This window comes from Brachyistius frenatus, unplaced genomic scaffold, assembly GCF_029030835.1.
Source record: "Brachyistius frenatus isolate BFR_SWC_R1_liver_20210118 unplaced genomic scaffold, ASM2903083v1 Contig_3, whole genome shotgun sequence".
Classification (NCBI taxonomy): Eukaryota; Metazoa; Chordata; class Actinopteri; family Embiotocidae; genus Brachyistius; species Brachyistius frenatus.
The window spans coordinates 1,731,044-1,755,883 of NW_027210602.1; the positions used below are offsets into that span (position 1 = coordinate 1,731,044).

The 24,840-nt window shown below is 42.2% G+C and overlaps 2 protein-coding genes across 2 annotated transcripts; one reads left to right on the forward strand and one right to left on the reverse strand.

Moving 5' to 3' along the window:
• Positions 1-33: 33 nt before the first annotated feature.
• Positions 34-14,012, reverse strand: dmgdh (dimethylglycine dehydrogenase). The gene is made up of 16 exons (XM_069701926.1): positions 13,787-14,012; positions 13,262-13,430; positions 11,156-11,254; positions 10,783-10,947; positions 10,421-10,625; positions 6,432-6,680; positions 6,131-6,329; positions 5,777-5,946; positions 5,525-5,678; positions 3,887-4,052; positions 3,679-3,809; positions 1,591-1,808; positions 1,343-1,500; positions 1,173-1,232; positions 955-1,089; positions 34-807 (listed from the first exon to the last, which is right to left on the reverse strand). The coding sequence occupies exons 1-16, from the start codon at positions 13,906-13,908 to the stop codon at positions 595-597; spliced, it is 2,613 nt and encodes an 870-aa protein (XP_069558027.1). The 5' UTR covers positions 13,909-14,012; the 3' UTR covers positions 34-594.
• A 5,651-nt stretch (positions 14,013-19,663) lies between these two features.
• Positions 19,664-23,868, forward strand: bhmt (betaine-homocysteine methyltransferase). Its single transcript, XM_069702156.1, has 8 exons — positions 19,664-19,771; positions 19,918-20,050; positions 20,132-20,244; positions 20,557-20,748; positions 21,752-21,899; positions 22,788-22,970; positions 23,055-23,283; positions 23,357-23,868. Exons 1-8 carry the CDS (start codon positions 19,748-19,750, stop codon positions 23,535-23,537), a joined length of 1,203 nt encoding a protein of 400 aa, XP_069558257.1. The 5' UTR covers positions 19,664-19,747; the 3' UTR covers positions 23,538-23,868.
• The last annotated feature ends 972 nt before the right edge of the window (positions 23,869-24,840 follow it).

Below are 24,840 nucleotides of genomic sequence, written 5' to 3' on the forward strand. Positions count from 1 at the left end.
ATCATATTCTATAAATGCTGAGTGAGCGAGGAAGACAGGGAGACCAGTGCTTTAATTATCAGGTATTATTGTGCACCAATTTAATTACATGAGTAAAAAACAGATTTACAAAAAGTCTTTGTACATGTTTGTTTCTTCTGGTTGTTGTGTTTCTATCATCTGTTCCAGTTGTCACGGTAACAAACTGCTCTCATCACTATGGAAACTGCAGCAGCATAATTTTTCTACTAAACTCAAAAAGCAGGCTTCATTTAACACCTTTTCATCCTTCAATTATTCTTAAAAAGTAAACAGCTGACCTGTAAACCTTCAACATCCCTTCATGGAATTACAACCAATTAATTAGTGTTCCATCACTAAGACTGTGTGGTGTCATCATCATCATCATCATCATCATCATCATCAAACTGTTGATGTTCAGAAACACATTCAACGACCTGTTTCCTCCTCAGACAGGAGGAAGTTAGTTTCCCTCTAAACTGTCCTCTGATCTGCAGAAACAGTTCATGGACCACATGATTTTTTTTTTTTGTTATCATTCAGGAGGATTGTTCTTCATCAGTTGCTAACAGCCGGATCCAGGACCGTCTCAGTTTATGCTTTGCTCTTGGCCTTCTTCTGCAGCCGGGTCCGTGTCGGCTCCGTGAGGACCAGCGGCTCCTGGATGACCATGGCCGGGTACTTCCTCCCCAGAAGCTCCACCTCCACCTTCTGGCCCACAGAGCACAGATCCACAGGCAGGTAGGCGAAGGCCAGGCTCTGCTGGCTGCTGTAGCTGTAGGCTCCGGACGTTGTGTTACCAACCACCTGAGGAAGAGGAAGAGGAGGAGGGAGAGGGGGAAGAAGAGGGCGAGGGAGACGGGGAAGAGGAGGGAGAAGGAGCTGGACTGAGTGAGAACCACCACAGAAGACCTGAATTAACAGGATGTGATGTCATGACGTTCCTCTGCTGACCTTCCCGTTGTGCCACACTGTCTCGTTTCCTTCGGGGTCGATGTCGTCCGTATCCATGGTAATGTAGGACAGCCTCCTCTTCAGGCCCTGAGCTTTGATCTGCTGGAGAGCTGCTTTACCGATGAAGTCAGCAGGCTGGTGGACACAAACAGGGTTCAGGTTGGCTGGAGAAGAAATGCATCATGGGAACTTAATTATAACGAATGGAACACGGTTACCTTGTTCAGTTTAATGAAATAATCCAATCCGGCCTCTAGAGGATTCGTATCACAGTTCATCTGGAAACATGGACAACACGACAATTAAGACTCACAACCTGCACCGAGGATAGAGGACGGGTGTGTGTGTGTGTGTGTGTGTGTGTGTGTGTGTGTATATGTGTGTGTACCTCAGCCCCCCAGCCTCTGAAGCCCTTCTCCAGTCGGAGGGAGGACATGGCGTAGGTTCCGAAGTTGTCAATGCCCTCCTCTTTTCCTGCCTCCATCAGGGCCTGGTACACGGCAGCCATGTTGTTCTGGTCGATGTACAGCTCCCAGCCCAGCTCACCTGCATGAATACATCAATATCAATGAATACTTAGAAGAAAACAGTAGACTAACGAAGGACTTCAACAACCAACCCCACGCTGTTCCTCACCGGTGTAGGAGATCCTGATGGCTCGGACCGGGACGCCGGCCAGCTGGATGGACTTGCACTGTAGAAACCTGAAGCCGCCGTCACTCATGTCCTCGTCTGTCAGCTTCTGGAGAACTTTACGGGAGTTTGGTCCCGCAATACCCAGCACGCCCATGTCTTCTGTCACGTTGCTGATGTCCACGTCATATCCTCCATCGGCTGCTTCTGCTTCTATCCACCTGAGAGATTTTAATATTGGAGAGCATATTGTACATTCGTTCATGTCAGGTGATCTGATTAATACCTGATACTGAAGGCTCTGCGCTGTCTCAGCCACGAGGCTCCAGGCTGAATGTGACCACTAGAGGTCGCTACAGAGCATTCACCCCGCACTTCCTCTCACCAGATGGTCAGTTAGTTACAGAGGAGGAATGAGATGAATGATTTAATGTGCTGCGTCCTGATTGGAGCAGATGGAGGGGCGTTGTGTTCACAGCTGCAGAGAGGTTTTAGGTTTCTGCAGAATAAAACGGACTGAGACTTTGATTCTGCTCAGCGTGACACTCAGCTCTGGTCCGAGTGTGTGCCTGAAGATCAGTCTTATCTGATCACATCATGAGCTCTGAGCAACACGCATCAATACTCTGCATGTGTGTGCAGCTTTCAGCATGTAGCACTGATTCATTTCTGCTGAGCTGCATTAAAGGTGCCCTTCAATGCCCTTTAAGAACTCCATTCATATGAAGTGTGCCACTTCATATGAATGGAGTTCTTAAAAAATAAACAACAATTAAAAGTGTTGCAGAAATTGTTTATAAACTTCTAATTACAGTTGTCATGTTTCTAATCACGGTTTTCATGTGTGTATTGTTTGTGCTGGATATAATTGTATGTACATTATGTAACAGTGGGTGTGTAACAGTTTGAATATATTTTGTACATGTTAACTGGAGAGCAGCAAGTTTTCATGATATGAACATGAACTTTAATGTACTTTTAAGCACTTTAAATGTACTATAATGCACTTTAATGAATGGGACAATAAACTCCCTGATTCCTTTTTCAGGAGCCTGTAAAACAAAGCGTGATTCATTTCTCCATCGACACCAGTTGAATCATCAGTACAGAAGATGGACAGCTGTTTTAGTAAATATCCGTTTCCTCTGTAGAAAGTCTGATGTTTAAGTCTTTCTACATAAAAACGTCCTCTCAGACAATAACTGCATTTTCAGTCAGAAACATCCAATCAGCGTTTTAGATGCAGAAACAGGCCCCGCTGATGACGGACAGAAGATAAAGAAAATGAAAACTGCAAGCAGTAATATGCGGGCCCTCGCACGCTGCACGTCGGGGATCCAGCAGGTCGGGGCCGCATAGTCCCGCTGGCAGTTAAAAAAAAAATTCTCGATCTCATTCCTTATTCTTATTAAAAAAAAAAAAAAAAAAAAAAAACCTTTTTTTTGGGCGGCTTTAGCACTTTCAAAAACTCAGGAATTATAATGAGTTGGTGCCTGACGCATGTGCAAAGTTTCCTGAAGTTTGGAGCAGCGTTTGGCCTTAAACATCAACTTCCTGTGTCACAGCGAAACATCAAACTTAGCCGCATCGCCCTGGCTATACTATATTAAAAAATTAATTTTGGGTCACTTTTTGGACAACATGCTATAGTATGACTTGAAGAACAATCGGGCTTTCGCACCATCGGTGCTCGGGCCTTAACTATGATGTTGGCTTTTGTTCGCACTGCTGGTAAATTTCTTCCTGCTCTGATTTTCACCTCCGACTACAGCTGGGTATCCTGCAAACATTGTCGAGGCTGGTACAGATTCCTTGACAATAATGGTTCCTATACAGTACTTTTATAACACTAAGTCTGTCCCTCTAACTGGATTTGTCTCCATAGCAACTGAGGCTCATGGGTTCTGTCGTATTTAGAGCCGTACAATGACTCTAAACCGGCAGCCATAAAGCAGACGCAAGAGCGAAAATCCTAAATTATGAAAGAACAAAGATGCAGTTTTTCCTGCTAAGCTAATTTAGCTGCTGCTAGCCTGATCAGCTGTCCTGTGGTTGTGGTTGTGTTTGTGTAAACAGTGTGCAGTGTCTCACCTGAGGTCGTGGAGCTCCGACCCCGAGCCTGTGAGGAGCAGGAACTCTCCCGCTGCCAGCTGGGTAATGGTGACTTCGGCGTACACTCTCCCAGCGGGGGTCAACATGTGGCTGATGTTAGTCTGGCCCACCTGAAAACACACAGGTCAAAGGTCACTGCTGCAGCAGCTCAGCAGGTCACTCCGATGATGAAGGCATGCGGTTCTACCTTCGGCATGTTGTTGGCAAACAGGCGGTCCAGCAGCTTGTGCGAGTCCTTCCCCTTCACAATAAACTTCCCGAAGGGTGTCAGGTCGATCACGCCCACCTTCTCCATTACCAGCCGGCACTCTCGGCCGACCGGTCCGAACCAGTTGGTGCGTCGGAAACTGGGCCTGAACACAGCACACAATAAACCTCTCTATATTCCTCAGTCCGTTATTTTAACCACTTTTCTTCCAGAACTTGTTTTACTGCTATGTTTTATTGGGTTCTCTGTAAAATGGTTTCATGTGTTCAGTTATATTTAAAGAGTAAAATCACCAGGCTGCATTGTCCCAGAACCCAATTACACAATTATATAAAGCCAGTACATAAAAGTTATACGCCACCTAAAAAAATATCAATATTCAGCCTTATAACAGTAAAACTACAGGATGGTTGAGGGTCACCAACTATCAGAATTATCAAAAAGAAACATTTTAAAACCTAAATAAATATAGGAGTCCAGTTCAGAATGAGGAGTTATTACACTCGGAGCAAACATGGATGTTTGTACCAAATATTATGGCAATAAATCTAAAGGTTTTCAAGTTATTTTCGTCAAAACAACAAACATGAACCTCATGGTGGTTGGTCGAAGGTCAGGGGTCACCACAGTCAGTGAGATTAATCTTCTGAAAACCATGAATGTCTACAAAACAAGTCCAGATAATACCTGTTGAGATATTTTAGTGTGGACCAAAGAGGACGACCAACTAACCAACAATGCAGCTCTTGAGCCAGAAAATACGTCAAGTCAACAAACTGCAGGTTGTGACTCCAGCTTTTGTATTGGTCGAAACTAAAACCTCACAGATAAGAGACAAGCACGCAGACCAACTGGATATGACCCCTATCGGTCTGTCCCGAGTCCAAATGTTGTGGATTATCTGAAGACATCAGAGATTGTGTGGCTATTAAAGAGCCTCAGATGCTAAATGGACGTCTGCATGTGTTGCTGAACGCTCGCAGCTGTCCTGGTCCTTCAACATGTGAATGGTTCTGTTGTGCTGCTGCTGCCTGGAGTTAGAGGGCCTGCTGGATGATGGATGGGGAGCTCTGTTACCTCCCATCCTCACCCAGAGCATAACGTCCTGACACATCCATTGTGACTAACATGCTCACCAGGCAGCGCTTGCTGTCTGCACACAAAAATCATTGTTATGTGTATGTTGTATGTACATTCAGGGAGGAGACGGTTGTTCTGCGGATCTGCCGACTCGTGCATCATCTATATTCTCCTACGTTGACCACAGCGATGACCGGCTAGAGGAAGAACAGGAAGAGGATGTGGAGTACGAGTGTGCGACTCCTGCTGCAGCAGTTCAACTTAAAGAGGTTACAAAAACAAAGCTAAAGAACATTTTGTTCAAATGAGCGTTATGGTGCGACTCCAGCGTGGTTATTGTAGGAATCTCAACAATCTAAAAACAAAGCTAAAGAACATTTTGTTCAAATGAGCGTTATGGTGCGACTCCAGCGTGGTTATTGTAGGAATCTCAACAATCTAAAAACAAAGCTAAAGAACATTTTGTTATGGTACGACTCCACCGTGATTACTGCAGAGATCTCAACAATCAGTTGGAGGTTTATGAGGAGGGCGTACTTGTATCCCGTGTCGTCTCCAGGTTTGTAGAACCAGTGAGGTTGTTCCCAGCCGGCGTGGAAGCCCATCGATGCTTTCTCCTTCAGCAGCTCGTACACTCCGCTGGTGCGGCAGGTCGGCCTGCCAGCAAAACGCTCCTCCTTCGGATAACCGACTGGAGGGACGACCCGAAGAGGACCGTTAGTGACAGTACAATAAAAAAAAAGATCAATAAATACTGGAAACGGAGCAGTCATCTGATGGTCTTCTTACCCACGTTGTTGAAGCCGTAGGATTCACGAGCTTTGGCACACATGAAGGGAACGTCGCTCCACTTGCTGTAGCGGTTTGGGTCGCATTCAATCAGGTCATAGGGAGGCTCCCCGGTTCTGATCCAGTCACTCAGGAACTTACCGATACCGCCGGCATGGATGATGCCATACCTGAACATATGGAGTCAAAGCTTTGAGCTTTAGGAGTCTTTAAGTTTAATGGAACTTAAAAACACCTCCATCATCATCATCATCATCATCATCATAATATCACCCAACTCCCTCTCCACATCGATGGGACATCACACGCGTGTCCAGTATTTCTCCCTGAAGAGTTGAAAGACTTAAAACAAACCCAAAGCCGATGGCGGTCCAGTAGTTGCGGACTCCCTGGTGCGGTCCAACCATGGGCAGCAGGTCAGGGGTGTACGTGATTGGTCCAGACACGATGTTGATGATGTCAGCTGTCTTCAGCACCGGAATCATCTCCATGGCCATCTCCACATGCTCCATGATCCGGTCCAGGTCTGACTCAAACAGCTCCTTCCCAAAACCTGCAGCAGACACACAGGAAGCAGGAAGGGAATAATTGAACCCTCAAAACTCCTGAGGTATAAAACATGGGACGGCACACGGAGCGTCCACGGCAGACAGACCTGGCGGGACTCCGTCTCTGACCCACGAGTCCTGTAGCACCATCTTCTCCATCTTCTCATACGGGCCGAACAGCAGGCCGTCTCTCTCCTGACGGAGGTAGTAGGAGGACTCCAGGTCCCTGATGACCGCCAGCTCCTTCTTTAGAGCCTTCACCTCCGGTACCGTCGCCGTGACAACGTACTGGTGATGCACTGGGATGGTGGGGTGTTCGAACCCGATCATGTTTCCCACCTCCCGGGCCCAGAAACCTGCAGACCAACAGGGATGCTGTCAAATCAGCTGAAAGACATCGTTCTGCTTCTCTTTTCAAGAGAATACATCCTTTTAAAACCTGTGATGCTAACGTGTTCACAGCGACACGTAAAATTAGACGCAAGTTTTTCATGTTGTAGCTTCAAACATACAGTACAAGTTCAGCAGCTGAGGGTCCAATGAGAAGACGGATACCACTCTAATATCTGTCTACTCGGTATAAAGCTGGAGCCAAGAGATAGTTATCTTAGCATAAAGACTGTAAACAGAGGGAAACTAATAGAAAAATTATATATTTACCTTTATTTAATCTGCACAACAACCAAAGTGTAAAAATAAAAGTCGCAGTGGTGATTAAACAGATGAGAAACTGTCCGTTTTTTGTTACATTTGGTCAAAGCCAGGCTAACAGTTTCCCTCTATTTACAGTCTTTATGCTAAGCTAAGATAACATCTCCAGACTGTAGCTTAAAATGTACCCAACAAAAGAGTGGTATAGATTTTCTTCACCAAGAAAGTGAATTTACCAAAATAACAAACTATTCATTGAAGGGTGTTTTATGGAAACTTGTCAAACCGTTTACAGAGTTTGAAGTGTGTTTTCTGTTTTACTGGGCTGTAATGTGGGATTCATCTCTCCTGCTGGACAAATAAAAGTCTAATGAAAGAATCTGTTTGTAAGTCAGAAGTCACACCTCCTGTTTTAGATAAAACCAGGAATAAATAAGAGAATGAACGCCTTATGCACCGTCTGTGATTTTAAATGTGATCTCTCAGATCAACAAACAGAAATAAGAACAGACACATCCAAACAAGCAGCGACAGAAATAGACACCCAGCAAGACAAACAAACAATGTGGACAAGTACGAAAATAAGACTTATTTAACGTCGACCGCAGGGAACTATTCTATGAGCCATGCCTCAAATACTTGCTGCATAAACATGCAATGCAGATAAACTGCAGTCAAATGTCTGGTTTAAGATGTTTAAAAGGTTTAACAGCATAAACTGCAGAATGGTTTGAAGTTGTCTGTATTTTACAGTCTTTGTACCTTCAGCTGAAAACAAACAGGTGGAGAAGGTTTTGATGTCCAGAACATCTGCTGTGACTGAGTATGAGGATAAAACCAGCTGCTGATATCTGCAGCAGGGCTGCAAGAGGCTCATTAACATGAACAGAGATCTATATGTATTTATATTCTTTAAGTGCTCTACTGGTGAACTTTATCCCTTTATGAAGGGGTGGGGGGGCAGTTTATGTAAGAACTGCAGCCTGAACACAGGTCCGATTCACTGGGTCACCCAGTTAAAGGTGATGAATGGAGTCAACAAGCTGACCTGAATAAACCTCAGGACAGAGCTGCGTCCACATCAGACACACACACACACACACCGTCTCTCTGTTCATCTCACACACACACACACACACACACACACACACACACACACACACACACACACACACACACACACACACACACACACACACACACACACACACACACACACACACACACACCGTCGCTCTGTTCAAGGATCTAAACTTTCTATAATCAGGTTAAAGGATCATTTTCAACATTTATGATACTTTAGTCCGAGGGGTACTTCCACAGTTATCTGGAATATGTGGAGTGGAGAGTATCAGTCTAAAAGGAAATTATATTATACTGAGTCAGCTGAGATTCCTGAACAACATATGTTTACTCAAAGTAAACACTCAGTGAACCTCTGATATTCAAAGCAGAGCAACGAATGCAAACTAGACCAAATCTACACTGTAAAAGTTTACTGTGACATTTTAGAACTGGGGAAAGGGATCCTACAGGATCACATACCAGGGACCATGACCTTTGACTTTATTTAGGCTCACATGGATCACATGGGGGTGGTTGCAGCTTGTGTTCAGAGTTCAGCAGTGAACTGAATAACCTGGATGTGGGGGAGGTTACGGTTGTGGATGAGGTTCCGTGGAGGCGCCAGAGACTCGGAGAGATAAAGTGCAGATAAAAACCCAGAAGGAGGACAGAAAACTCTAGTTGGTGTTATGCCAGATCATCAGAACCGGCGCTTGTGGGTTTCCAACAGAAATGTGAGCACAATGCTTTAAAAACAGACTGCTGTTGTTTCATGGAGTTGTTTTCTGTCTATCTGTGTTTAAGGATGAAACTGAAAACCAGCTGCTCTCCGTTGGGGTTACTGCAGCCCATAATACAGCCAGTCTGTTGTCAGGCTGAAAACCACAAAATAATCCACATGGAAAAGAGAAAAATAGAAAAGAACCATCAATCAGGACAAAGTTCTCCACTTCTCCAGCATGTCAGGAGTAGAAATAAAGACTCCACCATGTCAGGAGTAGAAAGTGAAGTATTAACGACAGGAATGTGTGCCAACACACAGTCAGGTGTGACATTTCTACTGAAGATGAACCGTCCGGCTGAACTCCTGCAGGAGCATCAGCACAGTCACAGAGCTTCGGTCAGGAGGTGTACATATGTTGCTGCCTCTGATTGGATGAAACATGAAATGCTGGCCTGTTTGGATTGGCTGAGGGACACAGTGGAGGCAAACAGCCAGCAGCGCAGCAACCTTACTGGCTCCAACCGGAGCACAGAATGTGCAAATTCAGGGAGGAAAAATGGAGCGAAATGAGGTGACTGCAGCTGGAGAAGATTTGTTCTGCTGCAGCATCTCCATCATGGTTCCAGCTCCGTGCGCGAGGAAACACGGGAACATGTTAATGGACAAAGTTACCGTCAGTGCACATTTTTAATCTGTCATACCTTCAAAAGTTTTTGGGGGTTTAACTGCAGCCTTAACCTGACTGTTAATGCAGAAACAGAATTAATAAGAAGAATCCATTACCCACATACTGCTGCACGATGTGTTACGCAACATCGTCCAAAGATTCAGGGAAGAAACTGAAGCAGATTCCTGAACTTCTGCCAGATAAACAAGCAGCAGCAGTAGCGACAGCAGCGACAGTAGCAGCAGGGATGAAAGAAGTCAGTGCCAACAAAATCCCCCCAGAACTGGTCTGACCCAGTTCAAGCCAAACGCTCTCCTCCCTGTACTCTGCAGGCTGCGGGTCGCTGTGGTCAAAGGTCTGCTGTTCCCAGATAACATGTCTCCTTCTCTGCACCGGACTGGAAATCTAAAATTGACTTTTTCCACCAACGTTTCAGATATTTTACAGCATTCAGTACGTTTTTCTACATGTGATGAGTGGTCCCAACCTGTCCTAACTGTGATAAAAGAAAATTTCATGAAAAACTAATATTATATTCATCGTTAACTTATTTTATCATCGTCACGAACTGCTTTGCTTTAGAAAGAGCAACTGCTTTTTAAAATGGTCAACAGATTTCCAGCAGCACGACTCAAAAGCAGTTTTTATTCTTTGTCAAAAATCTTTGTGAATTAAAACTTCCCTTCAGATGAAGGAGGGGCCTTATTTGGTCATAATATAATATCATTAAAAAAATAAAAACCTCAATTTCAAAGAATTTACATGGATGGATTGCAAAGTTTAAGTAGTTCAACACATCATATAAAAGATTAATATCTGAAAAACATTTAAAAAAAACAAAAAACACTTTGATGCACAAACGTCTAAACCCTGCTTGTAGCTGAAATTTGGACCAAAGATCCAGTTATCTCTGGTTTCAGAGTAAAAGATGCTGTGTTTACGATGTTTCAGAGTGAATGAATGTAGAATAGAAACGTTAAACAACCAACCTGCGGTGTTGACGATGCGGTTAGCGCGGATCGTGCCGTGAGGAGTCTGGACGTCCCACCTGCCGTCGGAGATTTGGCTGAGGCTGGTGACCGGGGCTGTGTTGTAGATCTGGGCTCCGTACATCCGAGCTCCAGCAGCCAGAGCCATGGTCAGGGAGTAGGGGTCGATGTGTCCGTCTCCTGGGGTGTAAAGACCAGCCAGCACCTTAAATCATACACAAAACTTCACTTAACAACAAACTCAAACAGGTCTATCTATCTTCATAAGCTGTCTCTGGTGCATTATTAATATAAAGACTAGAAATCAATATGAGTTGACCAGACTAACACACTGTCTGATCAGTGCAGTGTTCCATACACACCTTGTCTATGTTGACCAGAGGGAACAGCTCGAGGACTTGTTCCGGTCCGATCATGGACTGATTCGTCACGTGCCAGTGGGTCCGGGTCATCTGGTACCTCATCTCATCCACTCGGGCCGCCGTTGATGCGATGCGGACGCTGCCGGGCTGGTGAAAGCCCAACGCCTGCAGACATACATCATACAGTCAACACACCTGGTGTACCTGGAGATATGAAGGAGGGGCCTCACCCGTCCAGTCTGTGAAGGAGGACCTCACCTGTCCAGTCTATGAAGGAGGGACCTCACCTGTCCATTCTATGAAGGAGGGACCTCACCTGTCCATTCTATGAAGGAGGGGCCTCACCTGTCCAGTCTATGAGGGAGGACCTCACCTGTCCAGTCTCAGCCTCCAGAGTCTCGTACAGTTTGATGCTGTCATAGTGGACCTTCTTCAGGTTGATGCCTGGATGGTAATATGTTGTTAAACCAGCCTGAAATATACAAACACACAATCAGCCATGACAGGAAGTCACACTTCATGCATGAAGACTCAACTCTCACAGACCTAAAGCTGCACCAGCTGATGTTTTGGCCACTTGGGGGCACCGTAGTTGATGTTTCTTATCTAAACATCCTGTATCATTAATTTAAAATCATGTTTCAGGCCAAATGATGAATATAAACCCATTATTAACTCTTTTAGCTCTGCTTTTGCTATCCACCAACTTTTAACGGAAATATTTGGCTCCTGTGTTTATGATTTTGTTGCCAACTTTGTCTGTCTGCTGGGTACCACAGTGTCCGTTTAAAACAGAAACAATAAGCTAAAAGAGGCTAACATGCTCCTCAGAGCTGAGGAACTGCAGCATTAGGTGATAATCAGGAGTGTAGTACCATTTGTTTAAGTACCAGATGTGTAGGGTTAAGCTGTGACTCTTTTCTAAGGTTGTCTCACTGCTGCGGTCAGAATAGATAATAAAGAATATTTCCTTCACTTTAAACATTATAATTCTGCTATTTTTAACGGCTAATCTGGATTTAATTTTTAAATCTTAATTTTATGAATGTGTTGTCCTGTGTTTAAATGCATTTGTTCTCGTGCCTTTTATTTTTTAATTACATTCTAACAAGTTTTGATGTTCCTTTATATTTTTTTGGTGAAAAACTTAGTGAATGTAATTTTCTTGCAGTAAAACACTTTAAGCTGCATTTCTTGCCCCTAAACTGCTATATAAATAAAGTTTATTATGATTATTTTTAAATGAATTTACCTTCTTTAAACTGAGTATAACTTCTAAATGGATGATCCCTGTACATCCCATAGACATATATATATGTATACACGACGTGTGAATAATACTATGGTACACCCTGCCTGTCACCCAGTGCATGCTGGGAGAGGCTCCAGATGAGGCGGGTACCTGAGGAGTAGAGTTTCTCTCTCATACTATTAATACATGTTTGACTGTCAAACATGTATTAATAGTATGAGAGTGTGTAAATGAATGAGGGGCAGCGGAGAAGAGTAAGTAGGTCATGACCTCGAGTGTCTTGAAAACTTATCTGAGAACAGCTGCTCTGGATGGAGACGACAGAAACACTGTAAACACCTTCGACAAGAGACACTATCGAGGAATAGCTCCTCCGTATTAAAGGTTTACAGAAGCTTTAACAGGAATATTAATCAGAGATCATTCATTAATAAATCTGTCGGATTAAATTAATTTTCCTATTTACAATAATCATATTGAAACAGTGTGAATCCATGTTTCACAACTGTTGAAAGATGAAAAATGTGGCTGAACTGGTCACTGAACAGATTAGCAGATCGATTTATGGAAAGTGATTTTTAAAACAAAAATGTCAAATATTTCTAATTTCCAGCCTCGAAATTCTGAACTTTTGCTTCTTTCGTTGTCTCACTGAGAGCTGCAGCCATCAGTAGAACACTCAGTCAAAAGGAAATGAACCAGATATCAAATATTTTTAAAATCAATTACAACCTGTTTAGTCAAATGAGAGGATTTCTTGTCATGACTGACAGAAAATTAAATAATTTTTAGGTTAGACGTGGCGAGAAATAACACGGTTTAAGGACTCTGGGAGGTCATGATGGCTGTTAGTATGTTTTAATTCAGACATTTTATCAACCAAATTATTAAGAAATTAAATAAATAAAGCTAATTAATGCTAAAAAGTAATCCATAGTTGCAGCCCGAATCTTATGTGATAGTAAACTGAATATATTTGAGGTTTATTTGGGGACTTTTGCATTGATAAAATCAATAAATTTCATCACATAACTTTGAACTTTAGTAACTTGAGATTTTCATTTATCGATGAGATTAAAATCTGAAGTTTCACTTAAAATGAAGTTAATAATATGATTCAGAGCCATATGGAAACGTCTCTGTGTGTTCCTGTCCACCTTGATATTAATGAACCCTTCACACCAGCAGGTCTTCTCATATCAAACATCCAGACTCAGGTAGGCTTACAGCATGCCAGGTGGATCCAGCCGTCAGCTCAGACTTCTCCAGCAGCACCACGTCCTTCATGCCACCTTTGGCCAGGTGATAGGCCAGGCTGACCCCCACGCACCCCCCGCCGATGATGACGGTGTCTGCAGTGTCCTTCCACCGCTTCCCCAAAACCATGGAGGCATCGCTGGAGGGACAGAATAGAGATAACGGAAGAGGAATCATTACAGGAACATGTAACATCAGTTACTGAATCATTACAGGAAGATGTTACCTGGACAGGTGACCTGCAGAGGTCCAATCACAAAGAGCCACAGGTGATCATGTTGCCACACCTGCAGCTGACTTACTGAAGTCAGCATGTTGAGTGAATATAAGTGATCTGCATTGACTTTAAGTGTAACAGCTGGATATGAAGCTGCAGGTGTTTATTCCTGAATCGATCAGCTGTGCAGCACTTTATGATCACTCACGTGACTGACAGGTGTTTGATATGAAGTCTAACAACCACGTGGTAGTTCCTGAGTGAACCCGAAGTCTCACCTGTCCCCTGCTCGTCTTCTTGGGCTGCAGCTGATGGTCCTCACATGAAGCCCCGTCAATCCCCGACATGCCGACAGATCTCTGCGTAGCTGAGATCTGAGGAGGTTCAACATCCGAGTCATAACTGATATATATATATTTTTTTAAACAACTACAACTCGCAGCAGAACCGGAACCAGCCCCCCTCTCTCTGGACCCCTGGACTGTCCTGGTACAAATGTCCCTCTTCTGCTCTGACAGCTTTAAACGCCCACAGGTCGAAGTCAGAAAGAAACTTCACCCGCTGCAGGTTTAACTATTAGTGCGCCGGGACTCTGACTGCAGGTCACAGAAACGGCAGTAACAACTTAATGAATTCACTGCGAGTAAAAAATAAATACATTAAAGACTTCAGAGCATCTTTACAGGTATTTGTTTTAAACCAAAGTAATGGACTATTTTGAGCTGATGATGGCGCCGTCCCAATGTTCCCATTTAAAAACTAAGCTGCTCTTTAACCAGACTTACATCTGCCGTACAAAAACAGGCATTTTGTCTGTAAGTCTTCTAAAACTGAAAAATACTGATTTAAAAACACGTCTAATAAAGCGTAAATCTAACCTTCTGTTAATTAAGTTTTCTAGTGCTCTTCTTCTCCTCACTGTGATCCGCTAGGTGTAATGGGCTCATTACCGCCCCCCTAAGAACAGCGGCACCTGGTGAGAACTGCAGCGACATACAGGCTAGATTTACACTTTAATATATATATATATATATCAGTGTTTTCAAAAAGTATTATTCAGATTTATAAAAGAATATAAGGACGAAGACTAACCGGATGTTCTGGAAAATCTAAATATTTTTAATCGTCCTGCTACTGTATAACCACATCGCTGAGGTTTGTATGGATGAGACAGGAACAAACGATAAAAACAAATGTAATGAAGATATCACCAAAGTCATTAAAGGATATAAAATGAAATAGTTGTTTTTGACATTTCACTCAAAAGCACAAATATTAACGTCACGGTGGCAGAAGTCTCCAGTCATCAGGATATATCATCATTATAATATCAATGATTTAACAAAGATATTTAACTCTGGATCAACCAACAGCTCGGCTAAAAATAAATACAAGTTCAAATACAAACACTGTATTAATATATAACTGTGTGGAACGTGGTACCTAACAAAACTGCCATGTTTTAGAGAACTATAATTATAATGTTTATGTGGATCATGTTAGTTGTGTAAACGGCACTCAGAAGAGTTGACCTGGAAGTGTCTGTTCGATCCGGTCTGAACAATCCACACTGAACCGTTTATCTCTGAGTGGTCCGTCACCTCCTACTGCAACACATGCAGCCTCTCACCCTCCTGGAGCAGCTGGGGCAGGTTCCAACTGGACGTTTACCCTCATGCTAAACCATGTTTTATATAAACCAGACTGATATCAGGACTGGTTTATATAAGCCAGAAATGTAGGATTGAGTGTTGTGTATGTGAGATTTAAGGACAGTGTGAGTCTATAAAGGTGTGGGGAGCTCATTTCACCGACCATTTGACCAAAAAACAAATGTTATATAATGATTAACTCAAAAGTAACACTGAAATGGATGTTTTAAACTCCATCAGCAGAAATTAAAGCGGAGTTCAGCTAAAACTAAAGTGGATATATCCGGATTTATTTAAAATAAATTTAATAAAGTCTACTGGGTTAGGGTTTTGTAGTTAATGCAACTTTAAAAGCTGTTTTCATGAAAATTACAAATTTTTCTGGTATTATATTTTCTTTTTGATTTCATTTACTAATTGATTTTTCCTTTGTAAGACAGTTTAAAGTTACATCAGTCTCTTTCTCTCCACATGAACATTATATTTGTACATTTGTACAATAACTCACCTCTGACAAAATCCATCACAGTACAATAACACTGTTGACTGTGTTTCTTGGTTTGTTTGTATATTATATATATAGATATATACTGTACTGTATATATCTATATATATACATATATATATATGTTGACTGTGTTTCTTGGTTTGTTGTATATAATATATATAGATATATAATGTACTGTATATACTGTGCATTTTATATTTTATATTTATATTTTTTACTGCTATTTACTGCTATTTTATTTTATTGCTTTTCTATTATTATATTATTCTATTCTATTCTATTATTTTATTCTATTGTTTCTATTATTGTCTTATTGCTTCTGTATGTATGCTGCTGTAGCGAAAAAATTTCCCCTCGGGGATTAATAAAGTAAATACCTACCTACCTACCATATATAATCTTATGTTTTGGTTGTTCCCCTCATCCAGCCTCTCGCTGGAGTTGTGTTGGTCAACATTGTTCAGGAGTGAAACATTGGTTATCGAGCTGAGGAACAGGAAGTGTGTTATTTCAGATTTCATATCTATTTCTTTTTGGAAGTAAAGCAACATATTTTCTCTTTAATGCATCACGTTTTTCAGAACGGAAAATTTACCTCAAAGGCATCATTGTATTATTATAAAGAGATAAATATTGTTCACACAGTGCAGCAAATGTAAAGGACAGGAGCTTTTATGAAGATAATTTAAAGACTATATACAAACTAATAAAGGCCTTTCATGCATAATATAAACCCACAATGTTCAGTTTTTTGTATGATTATACCATTTATTGAATATTAAGGGTATGTACACAGAGTCAGAGGTTGATTGACATCCTCTGGACTCTGCTGGTTACTGATTTGCACCTTCGAAAGCATCTGTTCACCTTCAACCTGATCACAGATCTAATCACACAGAATTAAAAACACCTGTGCAGGTGTGCTGAGTTGATAGTGAACAGTTTCCTGCTGTTTAATTATCATTATTTCATGCTTTATTGGATACTGAAAGTCAATTCTTCTTTTCAGGCTAATTTAGCTTGAACTGGATATAAATGTAAAAAATAAAATTTAAAAAAAAAAAAAAAAAAAAATCACTTTGCAAAAATGCTTTGAATGAGATTTTCCCCCTTTTATATTTTTTCAGGTGCTGATGAGTTTTTTTCTACATGTTGTGGTCCAGATTAAGAATCAGAATACCTCGGTGTGAGGATGAGATGCAGGACTGATGGTGTTTAAGTGACTTTAGTGGTGTAACTGTAGGTATTCAGTAGAACTTGAGGGTCTGATAACGGGGCAGTGAGGGACTGAGGGTCTGATAACTGGGCAGTGAGGGACAGGTGTGTCCAGCAGGGTCAGGTGAGTCTCTGAGGACAACTGGAGGACAGATGAGGAATGACACTCTTCACTGAAAAATTGCAAAAACACCTCCCAGCTGCACTCATCCTCAATCCTCTGTTTTATGTTTTATTTTAACAGCTATTTTTATCATCCGTTTCATTTGATCCCATTTAAATCCCAATAACGTGAATCATTGTGTTCAGTTTTAATATCTTGTATTAATGACTTTCATGTCCGATGTAACACAAGAAAACTTATGACCCCTAAAATATGATACAATCCTGATAAAATACACTGCTCAAAAAAATAAAGGGAACACTTAAACAACACATCCTAGATCTCAATGAATGAAATATTCCAGTTGAAAATCTTTATTCGTTACATAGTGGAATGTGTTGAGAACAAAATAACATAAGAATGATCAATAGGAATCAAAATCATTATCCCATGGAGGTCTGGATTCAGAATCATACTCAAAATAAAAGTGGAAAAATAAGATCACAGGCTGATCCAACTTCTGTGGAAATTCCTCAAGACAAGTCAAAATGAGGCTCAGTAGTGTGTGTGGCCTCCACGTGCCTGTATGCACCTCCCTACAACGCCTGGGCATGATCCTGACGAGACGACGGATGTTCTCCTGTTGTTGTTTGTGTGTGTGGATGTTTCTGACAGTTTGAGCAGAAACATGCACATTAGTGGCCTGCTGGAGGTCATTTTGTAGGGCTCTGGCAGTGCTCCTCCTGTTCCTCCTCGCACAAAGGAGCAGATAGCGGTCCTGCTGCTGGGTTGTTGTCCTCCTACGGCCCCTTCCACGTCTCCTGGTGGACCGGCCTTTCTCCTGGTATCTCCTCCGTGCTCTTGACACTGTGCTGACAGACACAGCAAACCTTCTTGCCACAGCGTGCATTGATGTGCCATCCTGGATGAGCTGCACTACCTGAGCAACTTCTGTGGGTTGCAGACACCGCCTCATGCTACCTCTAGTGGTGAGGGCGCTGGCAAAATGCAAAAGTGACCAAAAATCAGCCAGAAAGGATGAGGACAGAGAAATGGTCTGTGGTCACCACCTGTAGAACCATTCCTTTATAGGGGTTGTCTTGCTAATTTCCTCTCATTTCCACCTGTTGTCTGTTCCATTTGCACAACAGCAGATGAAATTGATTCACAATCAATGTTGCTTCCTAACTGGACAGGTTGATTTCCCAGAAGTGTGATTGACTTGGAGTTACATTGTGTTTTTTAAGTGTTCCCTTTATTTTTTTGAGCAGTGTATATTATTTGGTGTAACAGACAGTGAAGTTTAGAGTAAACAGTGTAGTTTTATATTTAGGGTCCTAGTCTGTACTCTGTTTTGTGCTTATACAGCAGTTTAGTAAAATAACTTACTGAGTGTTGACAGACCTTCAGTCCTCCCATTGTTCTTATTTATGAGCCTGATAGTCACACAGCAACAAGAGAGACAGTCATCATGAAATATATAAAGTTAAATGTTTAGTTTACTTTCTGTATGCAGTGTTTCCTCTGAAACCTCTTCAATTAAGTTGTTAAAAATAATTAAACATCCAGAATATTTGAAGATATAGATGTTTTTTTTATTATTAAAGATGACCAGCTGGACATTAGACATCTCCGGCTGCAGAGAAAAATCCTTTTCAGAGTTTTGTGAGGATTCAAGTCTCAACACTGATGTTTCATGTTTGATTGTTTTTTTTTAAATCATGTTTTTAAATCATGAACTCAGATTAAAAGTGAATTTAGTGAAACTGTCCTTCTGCATCACTGTCACAGTGAAGATCAAACCTGCCAAACAACAATAAGACACCTTCATACACTTACATTTTATTTCTTTTTATATTATTGTTACTGAAGAAACTCAAAGTATGACGTTTACATTGTGCCATTTGTGATGTCTTTTATAAACCGTCTTTCTCTCAACAGTTTATGTTGAATGTTGATCATTGAATCCTCTGAATGTTCAGTTCCCTGATCATAATTCTCCTGTCACTCAGAGGAGGTTCATCTTCTCTACAACATTTCACTGAGTTTCTCATTTTGGCTGCAACTCATAAAACGTACACAACATATCCGTAACCCTGCATAAATAAACATTCATCTCATTTTCTAACAGGAGTGTTTTCTTAGTTTTCTGAGGACTCAAAGACATGTTGAACTTTATGGAGACAGTAGAGTCACAAAAATACAGAATAAATCTGATTTATTTCTCTTTATATTTCCACATTCATCTCCTTATTCTTTTACAGATTTATTTTTTTTATTATATATATCTTTCTGGAAATAAAAACATTTTTCATCCACAATCATGTCAACATTATAAACATCGGAGAAACTTTACATTTTCTATGTTTTACATTTATTGGAGCATTAAAACAGAAACAGGATATTGTCTTTAAGGTAAAATCTTCTGACCTTTTCCACTGATTATCTTCATCTAGCATCACATTTAATCTTTTAATGATAATAATCCACCCACAGAACATTAAACTAAAAGTCCACCAGAGAAGGATCTGAGTCTGTGAGGGAACAATAGTTGTTCCTGTTGCTCAGAGAGAAGGAGGAGAGGGAGGTGGAGGGTGAAGAAAGAGGAGCTGTAGGAGGCAGGCGCTCCTCCCGGTGACATCAGGAGCACCGCGCCCCTCTCCGCTTATAAATGCAGCCTAGATCCGTTCACAGAGCCTTTCCAAACTCACAGGGACTCCGAACTGAGAAGAGTGGTTCGGTCACTGCTGCAATAATCATCATGGCACCAGCTGGAGCGAAGAAGGTGAGGAGGCACAGTCACTGTTTGTTAGTTTGGAGCAGGTTTTAGCAGGTGTCTCTCTATAGGAAGTGGTTTTGTTAACTTGTATTGTTCCTGGTGTTAAACTTTCGTTCTCTGTGTTCCTTCCTGCTCGCTGTGAACCCCTGCAGAGCGTCTTGGAGCGCCTGGATGCAGGAGAGGTGGTCATCGGGGATGGAGGCTTCGTCTTCGCTCTGGAGAAGAGAGGTTACGTGAAGGCGGGTCCGTGGACACCTGAGGCGGCCGCCGAGCACCCTGAAGCAGGTACGTCTCCTCCTGCAGCCCTGCAGCCATGTAGACCAGTAGGCTCTGAGGGCTGAATGATGAGGCCTCCTGTCGTTGCAGTGCGGCAGCTGCACCGGGAGTTTCTGCGGGCCGGAGCCAACGTCATGCAGACGTTCACCTTCTACGCCAGTGACGACAAGCTGGAGAACAGGGGACACACTCAGCGCTTCACCGTGAGTCTCTCTGTCTGTCTGTCTGTGTGTGTGTGTGTGTGTGTGTGTGTGTGTGTGTGTGTGTGTGTGTGTGTGCGCGCGTGCGCGTGTGTGCCTGCCTGCCTGCAGCTGCCCTCAGGCTTCATGTTCAGTCATGTTGGCAGCAGAGTTCAACTCTGCAAAACAGAGACATGAGCTCACTGCATTTATTTAAATTGTATTTATTTATTTATTTATTGACCGTACCAAATTTATTTCAAGTGATTTTCTTTGACTCCACTGCATTTAAAAAAAAAAAAAAAAAAAAAAAAGTGATTTATCTCTGAACAACAGGGACAGCAGATCAATGAAGCAGCCTGTGACCTGGCCCGGGAGGTGGCCAATGAGGGCGATGCTCTGGTGGCAGGGGGCGTGTCTCAGACCCCCTCCTACCTCAGCTGTAAGAGTGAGGATGATGTCAAGGCCATCTTCCAGAAGCAGCTGGATGTCTTTGTCCAGAAGAACGTGGACTTCCTGATTGCAGAGGTGTGCATTAATCATATTTTTAACAGGTGAAATATGAAGCAGTGATTCAGCCTGGAGGCTCACAGGAGACAGATGAACATATTTCTGAGGCTGCTGGCAGCCGTGTTCCTGTATTCCTGGTAATCTGTGGCGTTAACAGAGGCTTTCAGTCCCTCGGGTATTTTAATGAAGTTCCTCCTCCAGGCAGCAGTAGGCCTCCAGTAGGACTCCTAACCTGAGAGATGTTTGGAGGCTCAATGTCTCCTGCTGTTCTTCCTAAATTTTAAACATTTCAAAAATAATCTGTCAAACACAACTACAAATGTGAGGAGACTGAAGTACTCAAAAAAATTCTAATGCTCAGTTTAAAGCTCAGAGTACCAAAAAGTTGGCTCCTACGTTCCCCGTCATGCTACTAATACCATTTTTTTTCATTAGACCGTCCCTGGTAAACATGAATGTCTTTTTAAAACTCTTACGTTTTCATCAGGGTTGTTTTGACTTTTACAGAGAAATTAAAATGACATTTTATGTTTTAAATTGGTCCTTTAAAGTCAAAAATGACATGTTGTGCTTTAATGCTGCAAATAACTCAAGAACTTATTAAATGTTTGCTCCCATTTGTTGAGAACAAATGTACATTGTCTGAAACAGTCGTCATTGCACCATTTGATTGTGTCCTTCAAACTTCACCATGCTCTTCTGAGTCATCTGTCCTGATCAATTTAAATCCAGTACAGCTCTCTGAGGATGAAGACGATGTTAAAGTTGTGCTGTAAAACCAAAACGATGAACTAAGAGAATCTGTAGATCTCTGTAGACATGAGAACTACGAGTCACAATTAGTGCCATCATTTCACATGAAAATTATCATTTCATTTAATGTAATACAAATATTGGTGACGGCAGGTTTAAGATGTTTCCTGCAGCAGGCTGTGATTTTTGAATTGCTCTGTGCGATGCTTCACGTTTAATAGTTTACCTCTGTTCATGGTCTCTTCTTTGTGCGTGTGTGTGCGCGCAGTACTTTGAGCACGTGGAAGAGGCTGAGTGGGCGGTCCAGGCTCTGAAGACCACCGGTAAACCTATTGCTGCCACTCTGTGTATCGGACCTGAAGGAGACCTGAATGGAGTCAGTCCCGGAGACTGCGCGGTCAGACTCGTCAAAGCTGGTACCTCAAAGATCTCGCACTGTTCACACATTGACCTTTTTTTAAAACTATCAGAGGAAAAACAAAAGGCCGACCCTGACCTGTGTGTTTGTCGTAAAACTAATGTAGAGGGATCAACGGCAGCATCATGAAGGGAGGGTTCACAGAATAAGTTTTAACTAAGTGTACCAAATAATAAACTGAACTAATCTCCAGTTGAGTTCCATAAACTCTGTGACTCAAAGACCGTATTCCTGGCAGGTAGAACATATTCAGTTAACCAGGTCTTGTTAAGTCAGTAAGTTCACCTGTCCTGAGATGACCTTTGTAAACTCATCCTGTTACACCCACACTGGCACAGCTTCCTGTGTCGTCAACCTGCACTGCTACCAGTGTTTTAGCACTGCCCTCTTGTGGTCAAATACACCACACAACTCACACAATCTGATTTCCAATGGACTGTATTAAAGTTAAATAATATCAGATAAACCATCTGATCTTCAGTTCCTTTATTTAGTGTTTCTAAATCTAAAAATGTTTCAGAAGTGATTCATTCAAGAAAAACTGGAGAACTTTAAAAATGTAGATGACATAATGTGAAGCCATATTTCTACAGAAGATAAAATTGGTCCTAATAATAGAGATTTTGTGTTTTAAATTTTCACTTTATGTCCACATATATAACAAACTACATTTATACGGTAAACAACCTCACTGCCCCCTGCTGAGATAAATGTGGTGTAAAATCAGTAGAGTTTTCCCTTTTTTTTTTAAAGCTCCCATTTAATGAGAGTTTTGGTGCCATCTAGTTGTATAAACAGTAACTCTGCATCAATGACCTCAAAGCCACATGAACTGTTTCCATTAGACTTTATTTTGAAAGGATCTAATGGTCTGTTACCTGTGCAGGAGCTCAGATCGTTGGCGTCAACTGTCACTTTGACCCGGAGACGTGTGTGAAGACGGTGAAGTTGATGAAGGAGGGGGTGGAGAAGGCTGGGCTGAAGGCTCACTACATGAGCCAGCCGCTGGCTTACCACACGCCCGACTGCAACCGGCAGGGCTTCATCGACCTGCCAGAGTTCCCCTTCAGTGCGTCTACACACTCTAAACTCAACATATTAAAGTTTCCAATGCGAACGGTGACCTTTGACCTCGTATCTTTCTTCCCAACAGGTCTGGAGCCGAGGATCCTGAGCAGATGGGACATGCAAAAATACGCCCGTGAAGCCTACAACGCCGGCATCCGCTACATCGGCGGCTGCTGCGGGTTCGAGCCGTATCACGTCCGAGCGCTGGCCGAGGAGCTGGCGGCAGAGAGGGGCGTCCAGCCTGCCGGCTCGGAGAAGCACGGCAGCTGGGGCAGCGGCCTGGACATGCACACGAAGCCCTGGGTCCGAGCCAGGTACCGGTTTCTATAGGTCTCATTACGTTGCAGATTTATCTGGTGAAACCCAAACTAACGGTTCCTCCCGCAGGGCCCGGCGGGACTACTGGGAGACGCTGAAGCCTGCGTCCGGCCGCCCCTTCTGCCCCTCCATGTCCACCCCCGACGGCTGGGGCGTCACCAAAGGCCACGCCGACCTGATGCAGCAGAAGGAGGCCACGTCCAAGGAGCAGCTGAAGGCGCTGTTCGACAAGGCCTGCCCCGGCCACTGAGCTGTCCAAGGTTCTGATCCAGAGGAGCCGGGCAGCGTGTGAGAAGACGGACTCACACATTCCCTTCAGTTTACGTACCAAAAAAATAAATAAATAGATCAACATGCTGAAGCTCTTTGTCTTTTAGGACCACTTTTACTTAGTGTGGAGGGCTGGTTTTAAACACCCACCTTCAGTTTAACTTTCCAGACAGAACCAGCAGTGACGTCTTTCAGTAGATCCTCATTTACTACTACTGTGATTGTGAATGCACCCAAGTAACTCCTGAACATGGCCAAACGGGCCTGATGCTGTGGAACAATAAATATGAAATAAAAGATATTGAACTAAAGCACAGTGTGTGTGAGTGGATTTTTACAACCTTTTTGAACTCGTTTAACAAGAATACAGACTTTCTTTATTTTGTTTAATTGCTTAAAAAGGGAGGAAAACCCAAATATTCACTTGAATGTGAGAGTTTGTTTTATAACCTTGAAGCTTTAATTTAAAGGTGTTGCAAAATGTCCGTCTGGAAACTTTGACAGATTAATGTAGATCTAACAAACTGTCTCTTTCTGCTAAATATCTAAAATGATTTTGAGTTTTCTATGATATCAGAAGCGGTGTTTAAACTAAAGGTTTGAAGAGACAGACTTGACAAAAGCTGCTGCCATCTAGTGGTCAGAAACACTTCGAAGAATCTTGGGACATGATATATTTATATATTTTTTTAAATGTTGAAATTAGAAGTTTATTGGTGCTAGTAGTGTTTTGTAAAAGTATCGTTGAACTCCTCAAACTTGAACTTCTATTGCAACCAAGTACACCACGTACGTCTAAAACCGCCAGACTTTTACATGTAACCTGAAACTTAGTGCATACAAGATCTGTGAGAACCAGGAAGTTAAAAAAAAATGAGCGTTATATTTCAGTAGCTTCACCTTAAAACAAAAATCTGTGCAAATATTTTTTTTCAACGAAAATTACATCTTTAATGTCTTACATATTTGGGAACATAATTAATGCTTTTACATTTAACAGTAAGAGTGTTTTCTTCAGCCTATAACCGAGGTTCTCTTATATTAACATGAGAAGTTATTAAGTATGAAATTAAGAAATGTAGAATCAGTCAGAAATAAGGCTGAAACAGAAACTAGTGTCTGACGGGACAGAAAGCCTCAAACATCAGTGGACTGAGACTGAACATCAAATATGAAGTGCCAGTTATTTTTTATTTTTTACAGATTATTACTCAGACATGTGCTTATTTCTATACCAGAGAACATGAAGTGAAGCTCTGACGTACGAGTGTTGGTGTGTTTTT